The 18997-nt window shown below is 38.9% G+C and overlaps 1 protein-coding gene across 1 annotated transcript in view; it reads right to left on the reverse strand.

Moving 5' to 3' along the window:
* The window catches only part of WDFY2 (WD repeat and FYVE domain containing 2), a 59174-nt gene that overhangs the window by 16794 nt on the left and 23383 nt on the right, over window positions 1-18997 (reverse strand). The window contains exons 2-3 of the mRNA XM_062514740.1: window positions 10891-10958; window positions 5745-5818 (exon numbers count right to left, since the gene is read on the reverse strand). Of these exons, the coding sequence (XP_062370724.1) occupies window positions 5745-5818; window positions 10891-10958 (142 nt within the window). The remainder of the gene's footprint in view (window positions 1-5744; window positions 5819-10890; window positions 10959-18997) is intronic.

The raw sequence follows: 18997 nt of genomic DNA on the forward strand, positions 1-18997 counted from the left end.
ACCTGGAATAGAACGGAAAACTAAAATAAACATTACAAACACAAGATAAGTGAATTTGATAAACATATAATTGTGAAATGTTCTTGTGTACATGCCAAAAGTACAGAAGACTGGACTTCAGAAGCCTACCAACTATGTTTAAGGCAAACCAAATGTTTAATGCAAAAGAGCAAAAGACATTCTAACCTCCAACAAACCAGTATTTCCCCCCTAAACCACAATTTAAAAAGAAGTCACTCTGCATTTTCGGTTCGGTCACTGCAAGCAATCTGCCTGGCCTTCAGCACCAGAATTACTCAAACACATCACATCTTGTGCTTGGCACCAAGGTGGAGAGTACTCATCTGTGGAACATCTACAGACCCCAGCTTCCAGAAAAACAACTGGGAGTGATTTGAGGCAGCTATCTATTCTACTCTATGTTCCTATTCATAAATTTGTTATAAATATGTTCTCTTAAATTGCTCTACTTCATCTTCCTTTCCTTAATCTGCTCCAGCTCCCAGAAGGTTTCCCTGGCAGCTGAGGACTACAGTGGGGAGTATTACTTAAACAGCATAACAAATAAATTAAGTCAGCTGGATTTCTATACCAGGGTCACCTTAGCTCTACAAAGCACAGACAGTTTAAAATCTGCTATAACTTTTCAGCTACTAACAAGGAAACTTATTTTAGTTAACCACGACCTGAAGAATACTACATCACCACGTGAAATGCTTCACTACAAAGCCTATTTGAAGCAGGACCCTTTGCTAGAATGCTAACTTTCTGATGTTGTTACCTGAAGAGAAATTGCTCTAATTGCTGCAGCAACTGATGGGGAGATATGTCTGCCTTTCCCACCAGCTTGGCTGTCCTTGTCTCTGATTGCAGTGGCACAGAGATGCTGGCGACTTCAGGTGGGATGTACAGAGTGAATTGCATTCTCACTTTCATTTGCAATTTTCTCTTAACAAATTTGATGTGGCCATTTGGTTTTGTGCTCCAAAGAGCCCCACAGTTTCAGTGGAAGACTGAAAGGCTTTTGAATATCTCCATTATAATACAATAAATCAAACAAGTGTGGTTTGTAGGGTGTATCCAAGTATTTACTACCATTGTCTTCTTTAATATAAACCACAGCTATGTCCTATCAATACGCTGCTCCATCCAAAATAAAAACAAATACATTACAAGATAAACACAGTTTCAGTGAACCTAAATACTGGATATAATTCATTTTTTCCTGAAGACTTCTTGCATATAATTTTCCTCTTTGAAACGCATTTGTGATGCATTTTCTAATCTTTCTGCAGGTCTCCCTGCTCCCCTTTACACTCCCTTGTGCTTTTCCATTGCACTTACTGCCCTCTCCCTCTTTCAGGCTGAATGCATTAGTTGTGTCACTAGACAGGTATTTTAGCACAGGGCACCTTGCTCAAGAAATTCATGCCCTATTGCACATACAGTGTGTCATTTGCACTACAAAAACACCGACTACAGCGCTCCAACATTGTACCAGCAGAAGCTGTTTTTTTTTATCCTTGCCTACGTAGATGTTTTGCTCCTTCAGAGCTGCTGACATTCAGTTCTCATTAGGCAGCTTCTGGCTCTTCTTAATGAGCTGGAAAAGCTGGGGTCACCTACACAGCTCAGTCACTGCTTGTTAACAGAACAGAGAGAGACTTCTGAGTCCTGTGTAAGCCCTCTTGCACAGGAGGGGTTGGGACACATCAGAACACTCAAGGATGAACGCCCTCCTTGCAGGGATTAAAAACTACTTTTCTGGCAAGATCACTCCTTATCCTTCAGAGATGGTTTTGGAGCTACTTTACTACCTTTTGTCATACTTAAAACGTTAATGCTCAGTCTTGCCTGTTTCAGGTAAGCTTATTATTACAACAGCGACTTGATACCATGAAAATCTTTCACAAATTCTAGAAGACTGTCAAAATCTAGGTGTCCACTGATGTACAAAGACTCACAACTATTCCTTTGTGTAACACACCTCCCTCACACTGAAACACATATACCCATCACAAACTTCTCTTGAGCAAGACTTGTGTAAAACCTCCTCCTAGAAATAGTATCAGCATCTTGCTTAAATAATTCAGAGTCCTTGGCCATGGGGCTGGGTGACATGGTCCAGGAATTAAGGAAGATCCATGCCTTCCCAGAGCTTCAGGTATATGCCAACTGATGTACCACAAAGTGGAGAACTCACCTTAAGCAACTGAATCCATTTCTGAGTTAATAATCTTTATAAAATAGTTGTGTGTTAACCATGTACAGGCTAGTTCCCATCCCGGGGAATTTACAGTCTGCTCTTTGATAGATTATGCCATTTTGACAGCACACTACGAATCTCCTTATAGGCTTGACTTTATCCTGTTAACATAAGTGACTGACTGCACTCTCCGGTCTTCCAGAGAACAACAAACCTGCTTCAGCAATGGAAGAGAATGAAAACTCTTAAATCTTCTATATCTGTTGAGAGAAAAACCAAACCTCTATAAATAATGACAACATTTTCACTTTATTTAATATATAATTTAATTTCATTTCTTGAGGTAAAAAATAGTGAATTCCCCACAACGGCAGAGGGGAAGGCTGTACATCAGCAGCTACAGCCTGACTCAGTCTCAGGTATTCAAAGTACTGTTAATGGTCAAATTTGTAGACAGCTGCAAGATCAGATGAGGTGGAAGATGAATTTATTTTAATAAGTACCAACCCCAAGGAAGAATTCTGAAGGGATTATTCTGGTGCTCTGTTGTCCTTGTGGTTTTACTCAAAGTGTGTAACAAATTCATATAGACTTAGGCATGGTCAGCAAAAAAAAGATAAATTTAAGTCATCTTCAGCTACCTAAAAACTAAAATCTTAATTTCAATCTCCCCAGAAATGAAGAGAGAAATTTATGCCATTTCTTAAGAGTTTCTAGAAAATGTAACATGGGTGCATTCAAAGACAATTCATGTCTCCTTTACTGGCTGCAGAACCTAATGCTTAACTTTATCTAAGAAATGAGTTTTCATATAGATGACAAGTCTCATCTTGGCAGTGAAGTCTCCTGTTCATTGCAAGTGGAAGACCTTTCATCTGTTTCTTGTGGTATCTTAAGAGCCTTGCAGCAATTAGAATATGTTTTTTTTTCCACTTCTGAGCAAGGAGTTTATGTCCAGGATAAAGTCTTTTGGCTTCCAAAAGGGATTTCAAGCAGTCCCTAAGATGTCGTTTCTTCTCAAAAAAAAAAAAAAAAAGGTTTGCAAAGAGTAAAAGAAGTAAATTGCAGAAAGTTTGGTTGTTTTACATTAGGTGCCACCACTCTTCAAGCAAGATGCTAGACAATCTTTACTCAAGATAATGGTGTGCTGTGCTGCACAAATGTTTGTGCAGCCCTCATGCCGAGAAGTGACAAAATATTAAAAACAATCTCTTCCCTCTGTAGAAGCAGAATGTGCTGCCTTGTTTCACACAAGAGGTGTGTGAACACATACAAGCTCAGCTCAGGTGGCTTTGCTGGAACTTCTTTCTGTGCCAGTATTGTTGCTGCCTGTCCTCAAAATGAAGCGTATGCGTTCCTGAGGTGGCACACTTAGAACCAAAATCCATACAGCTTACAAAAATTTCACATAGAATACAAAAAAGCAGTTCTGCTTTCTTATCTCCATTTAGACCTGAAAGTAATTCCTTGCAGTGTAAAAAAAAAAAAAAAAAAAAATCATTTGAGATTATACATCACTCTCATGAACTATCAGCTCACAGCTCTTACCAGGAATCCTTTCTTTCTACCCAAAGTGAAGGTGAAGAATAATGGTCAGGGTTTTATTGGTATGGCTGGATGGTTTTTTATTTGTGTACTTTTTTTTGGCCCTGCACCCAGCATACACAAGTGTGCTGGGCATTACAGAAATGCTAATGTGAAGCAGCTGACTACTTCCCAAATATTTAAGCTGCTCAAGCAAATTGCCTGTACTTTCCCTTTGAAGAAATTAAAATAAGGGTACTAAGGTCACCTTGCTGCAGTAAGTTGTGTTATTTTGTGGTCAGTGTGCCCTGTTTATTTATTTCTGTGCTAAACTAATCATCATAGCTGGGCCCAGGAAAGAAAATTGATCCTTTCCTCTGGAGGGTGGTTGGAATCCATGTTCAAGTACCTGGGGGTGCTCTCTACACCCCAGTATTGCTGGGATTTGACAATGGGGCTCCCCTTGCTCTTACATTCCCACCTTCACCACTTCTTGCAGCACATTACAATTGTGACTTCTCTTACAACTAAGTCTTAGGTTTGCTGGAGATGAAAACATTTCATCCTTTTTACAAATTTGTGGAGTGCATTTTCCCCTAGCACACAAGGGCCTGCAGCTACAGAGGACTAAATCAAGCAAGATAGACTAGCACTTCCCTCTTCCTATATACTTGTATCCAGATGACTGGGAAAAGAAAAACCCAGCTTAGCAACAAGTAGAATCTGCCTTAGACGTGGCAGTATAAACCTATAAATATCCAAAGTCACATGTAGGTTTATCACCTGCATACCTCTTTTACCTTTTTTAGCTTCAGAATGGAAAATATTTGACCCCATTTACTCTGAAGCATCCTCTGACTCTTCAAAATAAAATGCCCCTAAGACAAAGGACACATCTCCCATCATGCCAAAGTATTTAAATACCTTATTTACAGTTGCCTTGACTTTCCCCAAAGGCTTGGTGAAAACAAAAGTGCCTAGTAGGACTGGTAAATTTCAGCTATTTCAGAGTGGGAAGGAGAGAATTTCAGAGGTGCAGAGAATTCTCTGGAATCTATCCCATCTCCTAGATACAAAAGGAAAAATGTCCTGCAGGCACACACACAGAAAAATCTCTGCTACTAGGCATTAATAGCTTTATAGGTCAAAACCTTCACATCTTTGATGGAGCTTATGTGCAACAGCTAAAAGGGTCACGTTCCCTTTCCCAAACACCATACTGGCTTTAGTGAAGACAGCTGCCCTTACATCAGCCTGAAAAACACTCATTCAGTTATAAGGCACATAAGCAGAGATAACAACAGAAAAATTGGAAGTGATGGTAAACTGATCTTGAACTGGAAGAAGAATCTATTGATGAGGTATAGGTGAAATAATACCTCTGACCCATGATTCTTCCACTCTTCCAAGTGATCCCACAAGAAAAATCCAATTAATAAGGCCAACTGCTACCCTCTATCATAGATCTAACAGACACACTCCTCTTTTAATATCCTGCTTCCTTTCCACACATCTCAGATGTTAATGAATCAAATCTCTCAGCAACCTCACTGCCAATTAGAAGCAACTCCTCTGAAGGGAGAGGAAAACAAAATCTGAACTCTGAAGTTTGGAAAAGCAGATGGATAGACACAGAGCAAAAATCTATCTTTTGCCTCTAAGGAGATAATTTTTCCTCCACTTAATTGCTGCTTTCAGAAAACTTTGGTATCATGTAATTAACAAGTCACTTAAATTTAATAAAACAACAGCTTTTTTTCTGTGTTATTTTTAAGAGATAAGCAAATTAAGACAATTTGTTAAATTGCCTAATAAATACTGTAAACCTCACTCAATCTCTTTTTGGTAGCTGGAATAAAAATTTTAATAATCTAACATCTTCTGCACTACAGATTTATTTCCAGTGTCATTAAAAAGTCCTTCTGCCAAACACTAGCAAAAGTATTCTCACAACATCACACACACACTTCTCAGAAAGGAAGCATTTCAACTAGAAATCTTTGGATGTACTTACTGAGATTGTACCATTGTCTAGACCTATGGACAGCCTTCTGGTTTCCGGGTTAAAAGACATGCATGAACATGGAGCTGAAAAAAATGAACATGTTGATGAAGTTAACAAAACTGTGATTCTCATTTTCTTGAAGTTCTGGAAAGCCTAAAATTAGCTAGCATGCTTTATGATGCTGTGCAGCATTTTTGAGCTTACCAATAGACAAGCATTAAAATAAAAGTGTTCTTGCAATTCATTAGCTCTATCCTATTAGGACATGGAAAAATTGCTATTTCTTGCTCCTGTTCCTTCATTTTTTTTTCTTACTAGTTATCTGTAAACAAGCCTTTCATATAAGAGCAATGGTGCTGCTTTGATATGAAGCACTTGACATTTCACTGTAAGTCAGAGATTACTTAGCTGAATAATTTAGTTTTTTACATTTGCCTGAACTGTGTTGACAATAAAACAAAACATTACATTACATCAGAGGCTTGCATCCTATACCTGCACTAAGAAAATTCCCCAGTAGGAATCAACACATGAGCTAATATTTAGGACTGAGTTCAACTGTACCCTACTCCAATTCCATCACAGACAGCACTATGGTCAAAATAAAAGTTTGTATCTAAAACTAGACATTGCTTGATTACATTGGTATTATTCTAACAAATATCAGAATTTTTCCCAAAATTGCACACAAGATGGTCACAGTCTCCTCCCTCAAGAATGTGGCAGAGTTTGTATCAAGGGTAAAACCAGATTTCTTTGCAACAATTCAAGAGCTGTGCTTGGTTTAATTGAAAAATTGTGAAGTTACATTCAGTTACATTCAGAAAGCAGGAATTGCTTTTACTACCCAACACAACAGCATGCAGCTGGGAATCCTGCTGTCCCAGTAGAAACCTTCAGGAACTATTTTTCAGGAGCAATTGCCAACTGCAGCTAGGATAACAGTAAGAGTGCTTTATAAACCATATTCTTATGATAAATATAGACTACAGTCAGATGCAGTTTTTGTTCTGCTTCCCCCCTCCCCCCCCCCCCCCCCTTGGTTTCTACTCATTGTTGTGATTGCTTGCACGTTTGTGTTACTAACAAGCTTGGAGTCCTCTCTTTTGCAGTACTGTAATTCAGTATCTTCTCAATTTGTGTAATGTCTCTCTTATGACTAAACAGCCCATAGCTTAGCAAATCTTCCTTGATAGTTTAATAGGCAGCAAAACTATATAAAGAGGAAGAATCAATGTTGACTGTTTAAAATAAAACTTGTTCCACCTTCAGTATTGACTCCCTCTTGAAATGTTTCCTGAAGGACAAGTTACCATAAACAGAAAGCCCATCAGATCTACATCCAGGCAGGCACCTCAGTTTATTTCTTTCCTGGAAGGGTTGACTGAATTGAGTCAATGAAAAGGCTTCAGTTCAAGGAAACAGAAAGGAAACAATTAAATCAGGCCTAGTAACAGTGACAAAATTGCTCCTTCCTGTACCTCTCCCTTAGAAAAGGAAAACTAGAATGGTACCTTCCAAAGGTGGTGCATTACTATTATACTGAGGTTTCTATGCCTGTAGCAGAATAAGAGTTGTAGAAAAAAAAAGGACAGAAAACTCTCCAATTCTAACCATAATAAACACCAAATAAGTTTAAAGGCACTTAATGCCAGAACAGGCATATTACACTGCAGCTTTTAAAGGCTGGACACTGTGCATACACTCAAAGAGCTACCAGTATCTCTGAAGGCAATGAGCAGCTCACAGAGAAGTCATCTCAGATAAATTAATTATTTGAAGTATACTTTTCCCAAACATTTCAGAAGCAAATAATGCAAGCAATTGCTTGACACGATCTGATTACAAAAGAAGTAACTTCTGAATTCCAGACCTATGTGTTCACATTCATAGCAGTGTAAAGGCACTTACTTTGCTATAATCATTTTCCCAAGGGAACTCTTTAGCAACGTGTGCACTTGGAAAGATCATTATGTCAGCACTAAAATTATGGCCATACCAGCTACATTGATGTAGTCAGTCCTGCTATTTGCAATAAGACTGCAGCAGCTTCCTCTGGTAAAATTAAGACAACATTCAGCTACTTATGCACTTAGGCACATTAAAAGAGGGGAAGAAAAAAAAAAAGAAAAAATATAACAAAATCCTGAAACCTTAAGTTTCTGAGGTATTTAAGACCCTTTAAAAACATATCCAAGAAAAATAACAGCATGCTGAAGACTCTATACTTTAGTACCTAGCTATGATTTGGATTTCAGACTGAAAAAAAGATTGATCTGAATTACTATGGAGGACAAGCAGGACATTCCTGATGCAGAAGTCTGGCTGCAGTCTTTGTCTTAAATATAGGGCAAATAGCCACTGATTTTTGCCTTTAGAAAATGAAATATGGAGGAAAATCACAATTACATATTTCATACTCTCAAAAGTGTGTCACCTTTATTAGAGGCTGAATCAGAATCAGAAGAGAAATACAGACTTTGTCCCTCCAGTTTCTGGGATCCCCTTCTGAAGTGCCTAAACATGACACAGTTTAAGACCAAAGGAGCACGTTTTGCATTGCAGTTTTTTTTACTCTCCTGTTCAAAGCAAAATGTTAGTTATGAAAACCTTCATAAGACAAGCAGTGTATTATCTTGCCTCAAAGACTGGATACTCCATTGTTCCCCAGTACAATAAATCCTTTACTCCATTCCACATCTGTTGTAGGGATTTTTTTGGTTGCATTTGGGTCTTTTTGTGTGTTTTAGTTCTGTTGTTTTTTTAATTGGAAAAGTATACTTGACTCTTGAGTGCAATTTCTTTACCTTTAATAAATTTGTGTCTGTGAAGTTGTTTTTTTAATCCTGTGCCCAAATCCTGTGCCTGTAATCAAGAGTACACATCTAACCAGGGTTACATGTTCACAGAGGTCTGTTGTTAATCAGCTGTTGAGACAATGCTGGTGTGAAGGAAATGGGTTAGCAAGGTTTCAGATACAGCTCTTTTCTTTCTCATGGGCTAGAGATGATGATCAAAAATATGGCCACTGTGTTGCCCAGAATTTTTTGACCATAGAATCACCCACAGGCAAGACATAAAACTTTCCCAGTTAGGAGAAATCCTTCCTCTAAACTCAGAAGAGATCTATAGCCTTGACCCTGTTTTACCATTAGGTTTTAAATGACTTTCACATTCAGAACGCGCTGATGACCCTGTTTGGGTGCAGAACTTGACCAAAGCACACCACTGAGCCAACCCAACTCCTCATCCTTCTCACTTCCCAGAGGACCTAGTCTTCAAACTCAGTTATTAAGGCTATCTGAGATCAAATAATAAAATAGATTGGGTCACATATCATCATCGTCAGTCACAAGTCATGTTAATGGGAGTATCTATAGGTAGGACTGCCACCCACAGCTTGCTAAACAGCGCAAAGGCACCATTGGGCCTACTACAATTTTACACAGAGAAACTTTCAGCAGTCATTGTTCTTTAAACAACAGAATCCAGTATGAACCTAAAACAGATCAAAAATGTGATCAACACAGAAACAGATAAAAACATACTTTTCAGTCAGGTGCAGACTTGTACAGGTTCTGGCTCAGAACCCTTTCTATGATTTCCAAGCTTAGAGGCATAACTGATTGTTATTGCTTCAGTTGTTAATTATACTTGATGATTCTTGAAATTGTTGAATAACACAATATCATTTCAGTATCTCATGCCTCCAAAGCTTATCACCCTTTGAAATGAAGGAGCACTATCAAGTGTTCAAACTTATGATGGAGCTTTGCAACAGTCCCCCTGCAGTGGAACTGGATCTACTCCATCATTTCCACTGAAGCTGTTATTACTGGAAATAACACAGCTTTGCTAAGACCAGAGGATAACCTAATGAGATTCAAAAATGCAAATGTATGCAAAAATACCACATGGAAAAAAAAGAAGTATCAATGCCAAATAGCTAGAAAGGCCATTTCATAACAGTCTGGCTTGGAAAAGCAAGCCTCTTAGGACAGGTCAGAGGAACTCAGGCCACTGCTAGTGATCATGAAAGAGCTTCACAGACTGCCATGTCATTAGCTAGTTCCCAATACCTTCTTGGGCAAAATCTTGAGCAGAAAGTAGCTTTGAGGATTGACACATTCTTACGAACTAGTCCATCACCAAAGGAAGATAAGGGGTCCTCCACTCTACCAAATTGTTTTATTAAAGCAGGCCATTACCATGGCTGCCCTAGAGTCCCCAATTGATGTTTCTGTACTAAAACTTACACCTATTAAATATTTTGGTTATCATGGAGACAGATGTCTCTTCCAAATCTACCTATCTTAGCTTAAAATAATCCTTTCTCCAGACAGTATGAGTACCTCCATGAGACCTGATATATGCTCCCCAATCTGGATTTAAGGTCAGCTTTACAAGCCTTCCAAAGACAGGCTAACCCAGCACATCTGATTGAAGCTGACTAAAGAGCATTAGCATATGCCTGCCTCTGATGACCTACAAAATTATATTCCTGCACTCAACACAAGGGTTACATCAAACAGCAAGGGCTGTAATTTCTTCAATTCTCACTTGGAAAAACGGACATTGATCTGTACTTGCTCAAAGCATGAACACTCTTTGGGAGAGAAGACATAATGGAGAGATCCATCAGGGAAATTTGGTTTTCCACATTTAATTGCAGAGGTAAAATGATTCTGCTTCTAAACTGGAAGAGCTGCCTCCCTGTCTAGTATCCTCTCTATCATATTAGCTGCCATGGAATATTAAGTTCTTACCAAATAAAATAATTTACCATTGCACTCTAATGGACTGAGCACACACGTAGGAAGGACAGAGTGATTAATACCGGGGACTTACAAAGCTTATGGACTCCATCAGGGGCAGAATGCAAGACTACATTTTGAGTTCCCACATTTTAAAACCTATGTTTGCATCAAATGCTCATCACTTGCTAACATGTCTGTATCCTTTTACTGCTGTAATCTCTGACGCCTCTCAGAAGCATTAGCATGTAACTTTGTAAAGGTTCACCGGTACCAAGAGGATTATTGAAGAATAACATTTGATACAGAGACGTGAGCTTGCGAACGGTCAATAAGCATGATGCTTCATCAAAATCACTTTGCAAATCCACAGTAGATATTGAACATCTCCTTATACTTACATGGCATTGCATGGTATATGCTGGGCCAGTACTGCCCACTGTCTCTCTTCAGCCAGACACGAACTGTCCTATAAAAGAAAAAACACAACATACATGTGAGGAAGAATTAAAATAATCATGACTGAATGAAAGCAAAGTGATCATGATGAATGTACAAGATGTTCTTCAAAATTAAATTATTTTGTGAGAGGGAAAATAAACCTGTGAACTCCTACAGCAGCCTGATACATCAGCCTCAGATTAACCCCTGTAAGGTGATAAGAGTAGACCACTCCTTGGTTCCATGTAGTATTCAACATCTTGGCTGAACATATCTCAACAGTATTTGGAAACTGCTATGGGTTTTAGTTCTTTGCCTTTACAAAGACTTGAACATAACTGTTCATTCAACATTTCACATGACAATTTGGGACACCACAGGTAGCCCAGTAGAACATTCCTATATCAGCGCTTCCAGTCTCTGCAGGAACCTTCCCCCTGCTCTCAGGGAAGGCCTTGACCCATCTGCTGTCTGTTCTGCTTCAGGAAAACCTCTAAGAAAAAGGAGATTCTAAAATTTTCAGCTTATTACTAATATTATGACCATTTGTGCCAAAAATCACCTCTTCAGCTTCAGGACCTTTCCCTCTCTTCTGTGCACACAGAATGCTGTCAGACGAAGCCACTGAGCCAAGAAGTGACAGACAGAAGAAGCCAAACATTTATTCTTCCCAGAAGAGGATGACCAATGTGACAAGCAGCCTTGCAGGTCTCTTCTGCCTCATCAGTTTGGAGCTGCTGTCTTTGAATAGAGGCACTTAGAACCACACAGTGTGCCCTACAAACACATCAGCAGTTTCCTCTTAAATAGAAGATCTTCCCAAAGTATCTCAGGATTACTTTTGCTTTCTCATAATCATATTTTACTGTCAGATCCCTGTTACTCAATCCATGCCCAGACATTTGAGACATTTGTTGCTTGTTTCCACAGCAGAGAACCTGGACTGATGCACCATCTGGGTCATTAAGTATTTATTATTTCAGCCCTTATTTGCTTGTTTTGGTCCAGTCTCTGAAGCCTTCTTGTAACTGAAGTGCTCTCTTAACTTCAGTTAAACAGTTAATTTTGTCAAAACATGTCTAGTAACCCTGTCAACAGTTAAAGCAGCATTAACCTCTTGCTTGTTCCTGCATAGCCCACTGCCACCTCACAGCCACCTGTTACCTCCCTTACTGTTCTGCTAATCCTTATATCTAATGCTAACTAGAAAACTCTCTATATAATACTATATTCATGCTTTATTGATTTACACTGAATTTATTAAGCTTCTCTAGAAAACACAGTTGTCCAAGACAGCACCATGTTAGTACAGCACAATAGATTTTGACCCCTCACCCACTTTTTAGTCTTTTACATCAAAATTACTATGCAATAGCAGATGCAGGAGGGACCTAAAAAACTATTGTTTCCATAACTTGCACTTGATACTATTAAGGAAAAAGAAACAAGCAATAATAGCTCTTTCCAGTACATGAAGCACGGAAATGCAGCTTATGGAAAAGACGGTATATGAATTTCTACTGTTACCTCATTTTATTCAAAAAGAAGATTGCAACCCTCTTCAATCAGTACAAGTTCAGAGCAATATCACAATATAAGAAATACAAGAAATATATAATAATAGAATACAAATTGATCTAAGGCATTACATATGCAAATATAGTCTGATTTGAGATGCCATGCATAATAAAGCAATTCAAGAACTAGTAATCTTTCCTTCAAACTTCAAGCCGAAGGCTGCACCACCTTGTCTTCTGGTATTGCATATATCCAAAATCAGGTTTCTGCTCATTTAAGCCTGCATTCAAACTCCTTTTACAGCAAATAATTCTGAGACCTTGTATATTTGGCCACTACACAAACTGAATCATTGTAGAAATATCTCAAGCACACACGTTCACAGGTATGTTGCTCTAAAAACTAACACTTTGCTGGGTCAACAAATCCCAAGGTTAGAAAGTTCTCACAAATTACTCAAAACATGTAACATTCATTATAATTATATCCTAAGTCTAATGGCCTTTTTGTGTTGAACACAGCAGCAGCTTTAAAATAAAGCTGCCAAAACTTTGTGTAAGGCACAATTTACCAACCAATAACAACAATGACATATCTTTGACCATGAGAGGGACAGACAAATCCTTCTGTAATTTCTCTTTGTATCTCACCATAGCTGTTGACCAGAAGTATTAGAAGCACATCAACCACTCTGTTTCCCAAATGTGTTTGTCCTTGACAAGTGAGGTTATTGTGGCAATGAATGAGTGCGCACAAAAAAATAATGGGATGAATCACAGCGAGCTGAAATAACTGAGTATGAAAGTACCCTGAGGAAATGCACCTGTGAGAGACTTGTCTTTCTTGACCATCCCAATCTATGTATTTGAGTGCTATCTGTTCCAAAAGCCCCAATCTTCAACAACATTGCCTTTTCCTCTCCACTCAGAGGGTTTGGCAAATAATAAATCCAGCACAACATCTTAGAAATAATTCAGCTTGCTAGGAAAGGACTGTGTAGAAAAACAGATCTTTCAAAAGCTGCAGGAAATAAAAATGAATCTTATGTGCAAAAAATGGCAATAATTTGAATGTTTTGGGTTGGTTTTGTCATTATACCCACTGCAGAATTACTAATCAATTTGACAATTACATCAGTTTTAAGACTTTTTGATGAATGATAATGAAGCAAAATATATTTTCTAGTTAACCTTAAAACAAACAAAGAAAAAAGCTGCTGGAGGTGGTGTTAAGAGTGAAACTATTTTTTACTAATATAGGCCTCTTCTATAGCTATACAGCATGCTCATTTTTAGTGTAGTCAAACATATTTCTATTCAAGGACTAAATCATGTGACTAAATGAGAAACAAAGCATTCTAAGAATAAAATCACTATAAGAAGAGGTCTCTAACTGTAAGATGTGTGAAAAGGAACATAACCAGCAAGTCAGTTCATGCAATTCTTTAGAGAAATAAGTATCTCCTGAGTAAATTATTTGAAATAAAAGAAAATAAAAGATCTTGTAAACAATTTATTTTAAAATTAAAGATGAGTACTATGCATGTCTTTAAAGCAAACATTTGAAATTTAGAATAACAATTATAATGGAATTCTAATATCTATGTATAAGCTCATGTAAAAGCATGAAAATTATTCCTTATGTCAGGAAATGATGACTGAGAATTTTCTTAAGTTCACTGAAATAGATAAAACATTTTATTGAAAGAAGGAAGACTAACTTTGATTCAGCAACCTTTTCTAGGTAACACTTTCTCAAAGTACATTTGGGCCAAAGAATAAACCGTACCAACTACTCAGTTTGGGAAAAGCCGAACATTCTTGCAAAAGCACATCCTTTTTCAGCTGAAGTTCCACACATTTCTGTACACTTCTTTACAGATTACTACCCATTAGATGTGAAACCCAGAGCTTTTGCAGCTTCTAAAGAATGTAAAGAAAAAAAACCCAAGTATTAATGAAAATAAGCTTTTTTAGCGGATATCCAGCATGAGGAGTACTTGCTGCTTGCATGGCTACTGGACTTAAACAGCACCCACCCAGGTCAGGATTCATTCTTCAGCTACTCTTGAGTGATTCAGTCGGCATCACCATGGAAATGAGTTGTCCCTTCATTTTGTTGCCAGCGAATTGACTTGGAAAGATTTTTAGAAGCTGTCAAATCAATAGATATTCTTCTAGTCTTTTCATAACAGAGATGATTAATTTTTAAATGAGACAGGCTATACCAAAATAATTCTGCCATACAAAACACAGGCTATGTCTTCATCTATTTAGGGGATGTGGAAATTGACTATTTTAAGAGAAAAATTGCTTCTCTCTGTTATGATGAAGAGAATGTGTCACAGGTCCAAGTGGCTGTGGATGTACCAGTAAGTCTCAAGCACACTGCCAGGCTGTGCAGGTGTGCAGGAGGCGGGCTTCACTTGAGAACCCACTGCTCATGGAGGTGACCATGTCAACAGCAGCACGTCCAGCTCAGAGCATGGCAGCTCTGTGTGTCACCATCTACAGAAACGTATTCAGTCCCTGGAATCTCATTTAGGACAAAAACAATTTGCTCATACAAACCCAACTTTGTGCATCTAGGCTGCAGTGCATTTTTTCAGCCCAGATGTTCTCAGCATCTAGGGTGAAAATCTGCACAATGCTGCCAGGTTGGATGTGGAATTCTCTACTCTATCCCTGCTCTGGCCTGAGCAGTCACCTCACTGCTGGACAACTCAGTGTTGCTTGTAGTGTCGGAGTTGAGTTTCTGTGAATGACTCATAGCAGGGCTCCTGTCCTTTCTCCTTTGTGCCTTGCATGAAATTAAGGCAAAAGACAAACACTGGTGTTGCATACAGTACAGACATACTGATGGGTCAAAAGCACTGGCCCAAGATGTTTGCATGTTGCAATACTGGGAAATCTGTGGTAGGGAGATCCATTACCTCAAGAAACAATATTCCTATAACACTCCGCCTCTCCAGAACAGCCACAAACCCCCCAGTTCTAGTTTCACAGTCTGAGTGAGGAAATCTAATACATATGTTTCCCCTAATGGAAACCCCTTCCTTTCCTGTTCATTTTTTTCCTTCCTTCCTCCTGTCTTTTTAGAAGTTTCTCTTTGCTGAGATGCACTTGTGTAACATTTGCACTTCTGTAACATTAGCACCTTCATGCCTCAGACATACACCAGAGTATAACAGAGCAGAGGTAACCCTCAACACATACAATTCACTACGTTAATTAACGGGTATTCTTGGGATTCAGGAAATTGCTTTAAATGGCATTTTAATGCATTCCTTGTTGTTTGCATCTTGGAGACCATAATACTGCAGGATTATTTCATTTCTTGTCTTGCTCAGTGACCAAAACTGGTAAGCAGCAAATGAAATGTGAAATTATTTTTAAGTTTTCATTTTATTATTTTATAGTTTCATTCTTATTTGTAATGAGGACACAAATTACAGAGGTACAGAAACTTTCATCTGTCACTTTCTAAAGTCATGAGGCTTATTCAGAGACCCTTTGCACATTAATGCTCCTTGGGAAAGGGGAATATGTTAACAGTGCAAATGACCTGGTTTAAAACAAACATTTCCTACTGTCCGCTGTTCTAACTACAGAACTGATTTAACACAGTTTCAGAACAGTTTTGAAAAGGGAAAAGGAATACACTAAACTATTCTGGAAAGTCCTTTAAAACACTCCTCCAGCTATTCATTGACAGAAGAAACAAAAAGATATTAGGATAAATTATATAAGCATCAGTGCAATCTGTGAGGTTTCAGGCATACCTAATGGAGTAATAGCACAGATTCTTACCATCAATACACCGAAGACTTCTTTAGTGTTGAAATGAAACTTCACCTATCCCTAAACATCCAGTAACAGACAATTCAGAAGTATTCAAAAGACATGTTTTTCTAGAAACTAAATATCTGCATTTGTGACAGCAAAGGCTCTACCTGCTGTCATTAAACAAATGTGACAACAGTAGCCTTTGAAGTCCAAGTGTACCACTGATGGCTTGACTGTCATTAGCAGTGGCATACTGTCATTAGAAGTAGGATAACTTAGTAGGAAGATTATTTAGCAACTGTATTAAACTGAATTATACAGTACTATAAATCCCCCAACGTCTCCAGAGACTTTTGCAGGCAAGAGATAGGAAGAGAATCTGACTTCCACTACTTAGTGACATGGAACCCCACTGTGAATAAAGGATCTTTCACGTTCAGCAGCAGCTCATGAACCACTGCCAGTGTACTGGAACCAGTGATGATGAGTTTCATTTCTCCAATAAATTTTGAAAGAAAGTATATGAAAGCAAAAATCAAAACCAGAACTAGTTTCTGGGCCAGCTTGTGTTTCAGAGAAAACAAATAGAAATGTAATAGCAGAGTGTCAAAGCCTTGGGCAACAAGAGGACTTCATCTCACAGTCCTTATCCTATGTCCTCCTGAATGAAAAGCAAAAGAAAATCAAGACAAAACCTCAGTACTTCCACACCAGCCCCACCAAATCCAACACCAAAGGCCTAGGGAAGTGCATGACTGTCTCTCACTCAGACTCACCCATACCAATTCCCACAAAGCCTATCACACACCTGTGATGGAGGGTTCTGCATATACCCTGAAATGCTGGGGCACATTCCAGGCGCTACCTTGCTTCCCCCCAGTTTTGTTGAACAAATATGTGATTTAAGCTGAACTAGTTAAAGATTAACTCACTGGACCTTTTCTGGGACTGAGGCCATGTTCAGCCATACATCCACAATATAAGAAGGATGTAAAGCTATTTAGAGAGCATGCAATGGAGGGCCACAAGGATGGTCAAGGGTCTAGAGAAGAAGCCGTGAGAGGAGAGGCTGCGGTCACTTGGCTTGTTCAGCCTGGAAAAGACTGAGGGGAGATCATAATGGTGTCTACGGGTTCTTGTTGAGGGGAAATGGAAGGGCAGGTACTGATCTCTCAGGTAGCCAGCAACAGAATCTGAGGGAATGACATGAAGCTGAGTGAGGGGAAGTTTAGTTTGGATATTAGGATATGTTGGATATTCCAGTTCTTCACTGGAACAGGCTCCCCAGGGAATTGGTCACAGCACCGAGCCCACTGAAGTTTAAAAATAATTTGGACAAAGCTCTTGGGCATGTTGTATGATTCTTGGAGCGTCCTGTGCAGTTCCAGGAGTTGGACTTGATGATCCTTGTGGGTCCCTTCCAAGCCAGGATACCCTAGGTTGGATACCAGGATATGGATTCTATGGCCACTGTAGATCTGGATATTACAAAAGGGCAGGGAAAGGTTTCGTTTCTGAAATAAAGTGCAAGAACTGCAAGTTCAGGAAAGGGGAAAAATGTGTGGGGATAAGATTAAAGAGTTCTGAAGGACTTTATTTCAGGGCTGTTTTAGAGAGGTTCTCTCTTAGCAGTGATTGCATAAAGGCATTTCTAAAATATATAACAGCCTCATTGTAACCTTTGTCTGTAACTCATCATAGAGCTTCCTATAAAATGAAAGTATTTTGAATAATGATAGCATTCCCTACTCTATATCACTCAAACCCTGCAACAAAGCCATAGGAGCAGTAAGATATAACTTCAAGATTAACCCAGGCCAGCTCCCAACAGCCAGCTCCTTTGACATCCTGCTGTTGTATCCAAAATGCTGCTGCCATTGTCACCAATCCAGAAACGCTTATATACAAAGCTCAGAAACAACAGAGAAACAGATCATGGCAAGGGAGGTGAACCAAGAAAGGACTTCACACAGTCCTGGATGTGAACAGAACAGGGAGCACACCAAAACCCATGTGGAGGCAGCTGGATCTCATAGTGGTAGCTCAGGCACCAGCTATGAGGAAGGAAGGAGTCTCATGAGCACTTGAACATTCAAGGGCACTGTCAATCCCACCCAGTGATGTTAAAATAAACATTGCACAAAACAGTGCCAAGCAGGCAGATGGACTGAAAGGCAGGATTTTTTTTCATACCAAGAGTACTAAGCAGTCAACCCATGCTTAATAAGATGTTTCCCTATTTAATTCATGCTGCTGTAACTAAATGCAGATGCACATTGCATAACAGGGAAAACATCAATGTTTTGGTAGGTTATATGCAGCTAGAGGATTGCATGGGATTCTCAGGGTGTTATAATCATCAGCTGTACTTAGACCTCAGAGAAAGTGACACCATTTTATTTAACAGTTTTGGCATTTTGGGTACTTCATGGGAAGTGACTAAAGAAACAAAGATTCATAGGAGACAACATCAGGATAAATGTTTTTTTAAAAAATTACTTTAAAAAAGATAGTCACATGGCAGCTTTACTACTCAGCTGTTAAACCGTTTCCACACATTTTTCAGTTTTCTGGACAATGAGCAATGCAGTTCAGTGATTTTTCCAGATACCCGAGTACACACGCCTGAGAGTAGTGCAAGCTCTGCTCTTCAGGCATGGGGCAAAAAAACCAGATTCTAACCAGCTTCCACTTCAGAAACTTTGGTCAAGCAGAGACCCAAAAAATGAAGCTTAAGTTACAACCACAGAAAAATACTCTGTCA

The sequence above is a fragment of the Cinclus cinclus genome, chromosome 2 (genome assembly GCF_963662255.1).
Source record: "Cinclus cinclus chromosome 2, bCinCin1.1, whole genome shotgun sequence".
Taxonomy (NCBI): Eukaryota; Metazoa; Chordata; class Aves; order Passeriformes; family Cinclidae; genus Cinclus; species Cinclus cinclus.